This window comes from Sparus aurata, chromosome 9, assembly GCF_900880675.1.
Source record: "Sparus aurata chromosome 9, fSpaAur1.1, whole genome shotgun sequence".
Taxonomy (NCBI): Eukaryota; Metazoa; Chordata; class Actinopteri; order Spariformes; family Sparidae; genus Sparus; species Sparus aurata.
Window position 1 is genome coordinate 11,596,549 of NC_044195.1, and position 10,339 is coordinate 11,606,887.

At 40.3% G+C, this 10,339-nt stretch overlaps 1 protein-coding gene across 4 annotated transcripts in view; it reads left to right on the top strand.

The window, feature by feature from the left end:
- Positions 1–10,339, top strand: part of cerkl (CERK like autophagy regulator) — a 38,703-nt gene that overhangs the window by 25,087 nt on the left and 3,277 nt on the right. For 2 of the 4 annotated variants that reach the window (XM_030428464.1, XM_030428467.1), the window contains exons 6-13: positions 845–975; positions 1,111–1,185; positions 4,666–4,843; positions 5,575–5,640; positions 6,329–6,354; positions 6,440–6,548; positions 6,675–6,771; positions 10,063–10,259. In XM_030428464.1, coding sequence (XP_030284324.1) covers positions 845–975; positions 1,111–1,185; positions 4,666–4,843; positions 5,575–5,640; positions 6,329–6,354; positions 6,440–6,548; positions 6,675–6,771; positions 10,063–10,259 — 879 coding nt within the window. Of the gene's footprint in view, positions 1–844; positions 976–1,110; positions 1,186–4,665; positions 4,844–5,574; positions 5,641–6,328; positions 6,355–6,439; positions 6,549–6,674; positions 6,772–7,075; positions 7,298–9,697; positions 10,001–10,062; positions 10,260–10,339 lie in introns of those variants that run through there. The other 2 variants (XM_030428466.1, XM_030428468.1) reach the window with 2 other exon arrangements.

Here is a 10,339-nt window from a genome sequence, read left to right on the forward strand (position 1 = left end):
TACATCACATTTATTGCAACTCTGAAGATGAGCCTTCCTCGCTTTTAATCACGCACAGACCTGTCAAACTATGAACTTGTGATTATTTAAGATTAGTTAAATCTTACCGATAACACTACCACTAGTACTACTGTGAATGATACACAAACAAAGACTCTCTCTCATCTGCACAAAATCCAAAGTCCATCATACCTAACATGCAGTCATATTCATACAAAAAGGAAATATCATGACATTAATAATAAGAAAATTCTCTAAATTTGACTGAAGGTACAAATCAGGTTGAATATTTTCTTGCACGCTCATTGTTTATTATATTTTAGTTGATGTCCACGTGTCAGTTATCAGGTTTTGCAAACGGCATTTAAGACATCGAACTCTCCCAGTAGTTCGGCTTCTTCAAACACATTTTGACTAACCACAAACCAAACACATTTTTTTGAGTATTTAAAGAAAATATAAATGTCATTTTATTTATGCATTCACCTGTTCAGGTATATGATTGTGTATGGTAAGTATTGACCTCTTCAGGACATTAAACCCCCAAATTCCAAGAAATATTAGAGGACGTTATGTCAGTGGTAGCTACAGCCCTGACAGTAATTGACCTCAGCAATGACCATATGGAAAAGCCACGCCCCCTGTTGGATGACTGTGTACTTGAGCATACCTGTTCAAATTGCTAAAAAATATTAAGGCCCATTCATGAGTGATCACTGTTACTGGATTTCCTGTCAACCATCATAAGTGGTGATATGATATATGTATTTATTTTAGATGACTAAGACAACTATCCAAACTATCCACCTGTTCTCACACAGTTTTGTCTCCACCTGTCTGTCAGGGTGGTGTGTGTTGGCGGGGACGGTTCAGTGGCAGAGCTCTGTCATGCTGTGGTCCTCAGAGCTCAGCTGGATGCTGATTCTCCAGAGAAACCAGTGAAACCAGTGCTGCCACTTGGAATCATTCCGGCTGGTGAGAAAGAGGACACATCCCCATATAGATCCACAGTGTGCCGATCCACACACTGGACCAACGCTGTTCGGAAACACATATATCCATGTCATGTAAAAACAGACATTGTGTTTCATTGCCTGGCCATCTTTTCAGGTTCTACAGATGTGGTTTCCTGTTCTGTTCATGGAGTCAGAGATCCGGTCACTGCAGCCTTGCACATCGTCCTGGGTAGGTTCTACCTGTTCTAGATCTGTAGGTACAACATCCGATGACCATAGTCACATTGGCTATAATGGGTTTATAGCTCTAAATTTCCAAGAGGGTTCGATTTGTTCCAGATCTATACACACATTGTCCTGGATTAGTTCTGCAGGTTCTAGATCTATATTTTGATTGCCATTGGTGAATTATTCCTCTTCTAGCTCTTTGGTTCAGTTTATCTGTTCATCATCTACAGTAAAGACATAGAGTATTGGGTAAAATAAGTTCTAATTGTTTCAAACTATCGTCAGGTCATCATAGGTGTGCTCTACATGTGGTAGGTCTATGTTTCTGTTGTCCTGGGTGGACTCAACCTCTTCTAGATCTGCATTCACATTGTTCTGGGTGGGTTCATACATCGTTGGGGCACCCTGGATGTGTTATATCTTTTGTAGTTCTAAAGTATGTTTGTGTTGCGCTAGGCTCCACCTGTTATATATCTAAAGTCACTTTGTCCTGGGTGGTTTCAGTGTCTTATTCAATGATGTATTGTTTGTTTTGTACTACGTAGCTTTTCTACCTCTTCTAAATCTATCAACACAGCTCTCCTTGTGGGATCTTTTTGTTCTAGATCTGTAGTTGCTTCATACAGATTAGGCGTTACCTGTTCTATATCTATATTCACACTATTCTATGCCATGTCTACCTTAGATCTGTAGTCAGTTTTCAGCCTCTGGCTCTATCTGTTGACCTATTACCATATTGTCGTGGATGGGTTCTACCTGTTCTAGATCTATTTTCCCATTGTACTGGACTTGTTGTAGATATATGCAGAGTTGTTCGAGCATTGTTCTTGCTGGGCTCCACCAGGTCTGGATTTATGGTACATTGCACTGGGTGAGCACTTCCTGTTACATGTCTGTTTTCCGATTGAAGTTGTTCTAGTTACGGATAGAGTCACATCGTACTTGATGAGTTTTATTTGTTCCAGATCTATGGGCATGATGTTCTGGGTGACTTCTTCCACTTCTTTATTGTTGCATTGTACTTTGTGGGTTCTAGCACATCTAGGTCTATGGTCATCTCTCCAGCGTTGTTCTAATTTAATTTATTTCATGCAGGAAGCCAATGAGGAACTTGTGTTTTTGTCGAGCTTTCATGTGATTGGCTTATAGTCAGAACAAACAAACCTACAGACAGCAGCAGACGGTGTGACTTGTCTCATGAGGGAGGCAGCAGACAGATGTCTAACAGCGGGATCACTTTCACACTAAATCACTGGTTTACTCTGCTCACTGGAGCCCCGCCCCCTCCACCACTCCCAGCATCCTTCCAGGTAAACCTGCTGACCAATCAGCTGGCAGCAGGGTAGGCTGCTGTTTTTGAATGATAGGTTGTGGTGAGGTGGCGGTTCATTAACACTAATTAATGCTAGAGCTCTGTGTGTGTGTGTGTGTGTGTGTGTGTGTGTGTGTGTGTGTGTGTGTGTGTGTGTGTGTGTGTGTGTGTGTGTGTGACAGATGGGAGTATTCAGTGGCACAAATAAGACTAATTCCCAAACAATAGAAAACAGTTCCCAGGCAGGAAGCTTTTCCCATGGACACCACAGGTGAGTTTATATCTAAACTTTAATGAACTGTAATGAAATGTAAGCATTACTCATCGTGTGTTAAGGCTGTGCTATTATCATCAATGCAGTCTTTAAAACCAGGAAAAGACAACACGTATCCTATATCATGATACAACAATATCGAAAACCTAAGTTGACATATAGTCTCATGTCACGATATCAATATTATATAGATAAATAATAATGGGCCGGCCACAGAGTTGTCAGAGGAGAACTGTTAGACTCATCACACAAAGGTTTGCAGGGGGCAGTTGTGCAATCAGATCAAGCACCTAAAGTGTTGCACATGCACAGCAAGTGGAGGAGGCTCATTTGTTTTTGTGGGACCCTTGTGGCTCCGCTCCTCCCTCTCATCTACGAAACCTTGATGCCTTGTTCCAGGAAGGGGCAAGATGATCGATAAATCAGCTATGATTTTTGTTTATTAATCAGACTGTAGTATACTGGATTACCTGCTCTTTAAATGGTCAAAATATATATTGGTTGTAGCTTTTTTAAGAGTCGCTGCAGGTTTGATCTCACTGACTGTGAGACGGGCAGTGTCACACAGACACACATACATCCACACACGGACGACATGCCATATGGTGAGGAAATCAGATTCTATCCAGAGAGACAGACAGGCAGTCGGTCAGACAGGCAGGTGGGGAGATAGCAGTTCAGTAGGTTACAGCAGGTATGTGGCCAGATGGCATGCTGTGTGTGTGTGTGTGTGTGTGTGTGTGTGTGTGTGTGTGTGTGTGTGTGTGTGTGTGTGTGTGTGTGTGTGTGTAGAATCTTATTGAATGGTCTTGATAGCAAAATCAGGTTGATGATGAGGCTGATTAGATTTCTTCCAGTTACCATTATGGTTTGTGCTGTGTTCACAAGCTGTGGAAAAATAAACATTAAACAGCTCTGGGTGTTTATATTGTTTTGACTTTGACTGGTGTGGTGAGTATGTATTAGATATTTTGTTGAGACAGATAGTCTGGACAGAGTTGGTTGGGCTCCTGAGCCACTCCAGACATTAAAGAAACTGAGAAAAGTCCTGTGTAACGGTGTACATAGCATATGTTTCTGGTATATAGCATAAAGGGACTAAACTCAGTTTCCTTTTACAAGCCTGGTGTTGTGAAATGAAAAATAAATGAAACTTTACCTTTTCAAAATATAAGTCATATCTGTTGGCCCTCATCAGCTGATGTGTTTGACAGTTTTAAGGAAATTTAACAGGTGTCATGTATTTTTTTGTTGGCTTGACTGTTTCCACAGCAAATTAAGGCACTTAATGTTAACATGTCACTGAATGTAGAATTTTACTTAAAGTAAGAAGCATCTTCGTGCTTTGGAAAACATTAAGAGGGACAGATTGTCATTTAATCTTCACTCACACTGAGAGAGAGACACATTTGTCCTAAATCTGCTGTAAATGTCCTCTGAAGTCTGCAGCTTCAGAGACTGGTCAGACTGGACTGTTGCAGCCAGGGGACTGGTAAAACTGGACTGATGTACCGCCAGAGACTGGCCAAACTGGAGCAATAACAACCAGAGAGTGGTCAACAACTCCACTGAAGTCTATAGATGTTAAGATACACACGCACACGCACGCACACACACACACACACACACACACACACACACACACACAAACACACACACACACACACACACACACTCTCACACTCTTGACCCTTTTTCTTTCACCCATATTTAGAGTGCTGCTTCTCATTAATATTAATTAGCTTCTCACCATACGACCACTTGGCCTTCTTACAGCCTGTGTGTTTGTGTGCGTGTGTGTGTGTGTGTTTTAGGGTCCTTATTTTTTTTTTCAATATTAAAAGTTAATATTATTGGATCTGTATTTCGTAACCCCCTCTCTTTTCTGTCTGCAGGTCACCTGCAGCAGGTGGACATGTGCAGCTTCTCCTCTCTCGGTCAGTTGGTGCGTTTTGGTTTCTCTGCCATGTTTGGCTTTGGTGGACGGAGCTTGGCACTGGCAGAGAAGAAGAGATGGATGCCATCGTCACGGCGACGAGAGTACGCTCTGGTGAAGACACTGGCTAGGCTGAGGTAACACAACAAGTATGCATGCATATATGAACATAAACACACAGGGGTCATGTCTTGTTTAGAAGTCCTGTGTACATTGATGATGAGAAGAGACATGATTTAGGGCTATTTAAATCAAATTGACTTCAATTCAGACTCGAAAGGTATGTCAGAAAAAGTTCTGTAATTAAAAATATACATTGTTAGCTGTATGTGCCATTTCCATGGTGCCAAGGGGATAAACCCTCCTGATTTTTTAAGATATCCTTTTAAAAGTTTTCCCCATTTGTGTTTTCCCCTTTGCTTATTAGCAACATGCCAACAGGCTAAACTAAGATGGAGAACACAGTGAACATCATACCTGTACAACATCATTCTTTTACTATTTTCATTGTGAACATGTAAGCATGCTAATGTTGAGCATTGAAAATTGAAATAGAGTTAAATTCAATGCAGGGAATATACATGTTTATAATAATTATAATGATATATAGAGAGAATAAAAAGTACAGATGTGTAAAATATGTAAGGTATGTCTATGTTCCGGTTTCCGTGGGAGAAGGGGAGGATGTCACAAAGCTTGCCAGTACATTTGTGCCCTCCCCCTTAGTTAAGAGACACTTCACAGCTGTAAGTGTGACTCCTTGCATCCATGAAAGGTCACACTCTGTCTTAAGTGGAAGTATGTAGTGAACGGTTTTGATTTGGGCCCTAGTCTGTTTTCTCATTTTTTCGTCCTCTGTCTCCCTCAGGCCGGAGGACTGTCAACTGTCTTTTCTACCTGTAAAGATTTCAAAAAAGAATTTATTTGAACAACGGTGAGAAATACACACACACACACACACACACACACACACATACTGTTTTATATATGGACAGTAAATTGTAGGTCATCGTCAGAGCAACACTGTGAAACAGATCAGGCTGGGTTGTTTCAAAGCTCACGGCTATGTATCAGTGACGGCTAGTGATTAATTACGCGGGTGGCACTGAGAACGTCTGTGAACCAACAATGTTGTTGTCTGGCTTGAAGCAGCTTTGACTTCACCTTTAGACAACTGTTACATTTACAAAACAATGAAATCAGAAAAAGCAATTTACACTCCATCCAGCAGCACAGCTTGTCTCTTTTGTCAGTGAGCACAAAGATCCTCTTGAAAACAAAACTTGGACTTGAAAAATAATATGTCGAAATATAGACTTAGACACTGAATGTGCATTCATTCCAGTTTTCAGTGATTAAATATTGTCTTCTCTTAGCTTCTCTTTTGGGGTTCATTTGAAGCAACATTAAACTGCTTAAAAAGTGATTGCCTCAAATCTGTATCATCACTTTGTTATCACCACTGTGCTCTAATTACAGATTTTAACTTATCGTCTCACTGTTTTTGCTGGCATAACTGATATAATCATTGATTTATGAACTGGTTTGAATGCAGCTGTTAAATACTGTGTTTATAAACTTTGTGTCATGCTTAAAACAAAATTTGATTTCCTTTCCTGCAGAGACCAGACCCAAGACCAAGAGTCAGGTGAGTTCGGTGCTTGTCTGTCCTTGGCTCAGATTTCCATCTCTATATTTCTGTATGGTTACGCATTTTTGTGGGGTTGGTACAGAAGGGGAGGAGTCTTGGACGACCAATCAGGGCCTGTATCTAAGCATCAGCATCATGTCCATCCCCTGTCTGAGTCCACACACGCCTCAAGGACTGGCTCCGAACACCAGGTGAGCAGTTAATCCCTCCAAGAATATTTAAATCAGCTGTGTCGTGACCTTGAATGCACCACACTGCAGGTCTTGTCATAATTTTTCTGCCACTGACCATACTCCTCCATTTCCTGTTTGTGACAGGCTGGCCAATGGCAGCGCTGCATTGATTGCCGTTGGAAACACTTCCAGGTCAGAGTTCGTCAAACACCTGAAGAGATACAGCAGCTCCAGTGGACAGGTCAGCTGTGAACAGACATCTGTAGTTTTTTGTGATGAAATGACAAATTATCATCTCCTGATTAGATCAAATTCCACATGTACACCGGGACAATATTCCCAGTCAAGTGTGAACACAACATGACATTATTATAATACTCTATTGAGTTAAAATGTTACTGTTTGATCATTTTCTTTTTATATAATGATTCAGAAAATAAATGAGCAAATTGTTTATATGTGCATAATAGACCATGTCTGTTGTGCCAAAAAGTAAATATAAATAGTGTTAACAGCATTCTTAAACTTTGATAATCCCATTATAGATGTCCAAAATCCCAGGTCCCATCTCAGGCAACCACAGTTCAGGTGTTACCCCAACCCCAAACATCTGGATCTGTCCAATCGGATGAACACGAGATTAGAGATGTGGCCACATTAGTTTGTTATCTTTCAGAAACAGTCTCATGTGGGATGACTCATTTGACTCGTGTCTTCATGTCACTTTTACCTGAAGATCCTCCTGTGGTTAAAGCATTTCATCAGCAGTTTGTCTTTCCTGTGTGTGCATGATTTGGTCCCCACTTCTGTCTTCATCAGGCTGCACTAATGAGCGTGACTAATTAAATGCAGACGTTAGCTTGAATATTTCACTTCATTACGCCAGAAAGCAGGAGTGGTAGAAGTTTTAAAGCTTGCAACGTGTGCATTTATTACAATTATAAGTTGTAACACAACAGACGCACTTACTGCTCTCTGTCAGCCTGGTGCCCTGATGACTTCACAGCTGTAGCCTGCTGCACTAACTCATCTGTAAATACAAGTGGTCAGAGCGATTTGAAAGCCAACCTCCTGCTGCAGCTTCTACTTTGAACAGTCATGTGGAGGCGTGGCTGTGTTGAAAATGATAGATTAATTAAAGTAGTGCTGCCAAACAGACACTCAGGCCTAAAGGATTCCCCAGATGTTTCAACTCCTGATTTTACAGTTACATAACTTCATTTTTTGTAAAAATGTCGGCCCATTTCTTTAAGGAAATAATTACGAAGGCCTGGACCTAGGTGTCCTCATAGCTGACAAGGGCCATGGATGCCTCTATATGACCTACATAAGCATATGAGACCATCGGTGCAGATATTGGCTGTTTCTACATTGTTATAAGTTGATCTTAAAACTGCTGTAAGTGATTTATTTTTGTTAAATGAGTTAAATAGCTCTATATTCCTACAGTAGCGACTGTCGTAAAGTGTTTGCTCAGTAACCCATATCTCCCGCCTGTAGTCTGGTCGTACAATACAGAACTAGGACAGTTAACTAAAACAAAGTTTACTTTAATTCACCATCATCATAATACAGTTATTAATCTTAGCCTCAAATAAATAGATTGCCTCATGAAAATAGTATTTCAGATGGGTTGTGTCAGCACTTGTACTGCTTTTGTCCACAGGGGGCGCCTGATTCAACAAAAAATGAAAGTTCCTTGTAGCTGCTTTAAAATTTTGTAACCATGCTATCTAATCTCATAAGGTTAAACTTTTTTAACATTTTAAATAGGGATGCATGATATGTAGCTAACAAATTATTGACCCGACATGCATATTATTGGCTAGATATATCGATATCTGTGAAATTACAACCACAAACTGGATCCAAAATGGAGGCGGCTATGTAAACCAGTTTTACCGCTAATGACATCACAGTGTTGACCTCGCCATCCTAATGCTCCAACTCTTACAGGGCAAAAAACAAACTAGTTAATAGGTAGATTAACCTGGTTCAGCCCGGCCCGGCCTTTGAGACAGCACACTAACCCACTTACTAAATATACTGACAGTGTGGCATTCACTGTCCTCAAGAGTAAACAGGTTGTTTACTCATTGACCTATATCTTATTAGCTTCTATTCTGGTGAAGTGACATGCAGCTCAGCGTCAGACTTGACAGGATGGGGTGTCCTGGTGGAGCAGTTGGTTTGAGTCCAACTGTGGACGTAGGATCTCAGCTGAGTCACTTGAGAATCAGAATATGATCTGAAACCAGGGTCAGAGACATCCACTCTGCTTCTTTCCACCAAGCTATAGAAAATAGTTTATTATGTCAAAAATGTAACTTTAAGCAACATTATGTGGAAACTGGCATTTTGTGCGAATTGGCGCCTCCTCACAAACAACAATTACCAAAAAAAACATTTTTTGTCATAGCGATGTGATGTGTTGAAAACTTGTATGTTACTTGTATGTAACAAACACTTTTCAAGACACTGTACCATTAAGATGATTTTAAAGCTGTTATATTAATGTAACAATGTTACATAATGTTGTGAAGTAAAAGTACATATTAAGTATTATCGGGAAAATGTACTTGATTATTCAAAAGTAAAAATGCTCACACCGAGAAATTACTCCTGTGAGTTATATTTGAAATCTGATTACATATGTATTAAATTATTATTATTATATCATCAGATTGTTGTTACTCAGTTGTTAAGCAGCATTTTACTGTTGTAGTTGGTTTAGGTGGAGGTCATTTTTTTTCTATACATTTATCGATTAGTTTGTAATCATATTTGAGAGGCTGAAACTGTGAAATGTTTGGCATTTCTGCATGGACAAATGACCTGAACGATTAATTAGTTATCAAAACAGTCACTCTGGTTTTTTCTTTATTTTGATTCTTGATCAACAAATCCATTAATTAAGTATAAGCTCTAATTTCTTACCCCTGGGTAGTTACAATTTTTACAATGCATCAAATTTTGAAAGCTCTTCATATGTTTTCAGAATCTTATATTTCAAGGTAACTAGTAAGTAAAGTTGTCATGTTAATGTAGAGGGGTAAATGTACTTTATACCTTAGAAACTAAGTGGAATAGAAGTGGAATGCCATGAGATTGAAATACTCAATTTAAGTACATATACTTAGAATTTCTACATCTACATCATTTCACAGGACTACTTTGAGCCTCTCCTGCAGGATCAGCTTTATTCTAAGAAAAAAGAGCAACCTAAGGATGAAGTGAAGCAGACAGACAGGACAATGAGACAGTCCTCCTTCTGTCTGTCTCCTGGTCGTTGCTGCCCCCTGTTGGAGTTCCATGGGGCGACAGTTGAGACAGCAGTCAATTGTAAACAGGAAGAAACCCAGTCACTGCTCCAGATAAATAAGCTGCTTAAAGACCATTTTCATCCTCAGTAGATCTTTGACCTGCAAGGACACACACACACACACACACACACACACACACACACACACACACACACACAAACACTCCTCTGTCTCCTGATTGGTCTGTCTGTCTGATTGTCTCTCTGCAGTTCAGTTTCTCCTTCGTGGAGACACATGCCGTGTCAGCGGTGAGGATCCGCCCCCGGGCGCTGACTGGCTGGTCGGAGGAGGAGAGTGAGGAAGATGGCGACTCTAAAACCTCTCCCATCATCCAATCAGAGGGAGCCGCCTTCCCCTGGAACATCGATGGAGAGCTGGTGGAGATCGCTAACGAAGTAATCATCAGGTATGAGGCTCAGTGTTGTTGTTCCTGAAAAGAATATACCCTTTTAAGTACAAAAAAAATGTATATTGATATTAACATAT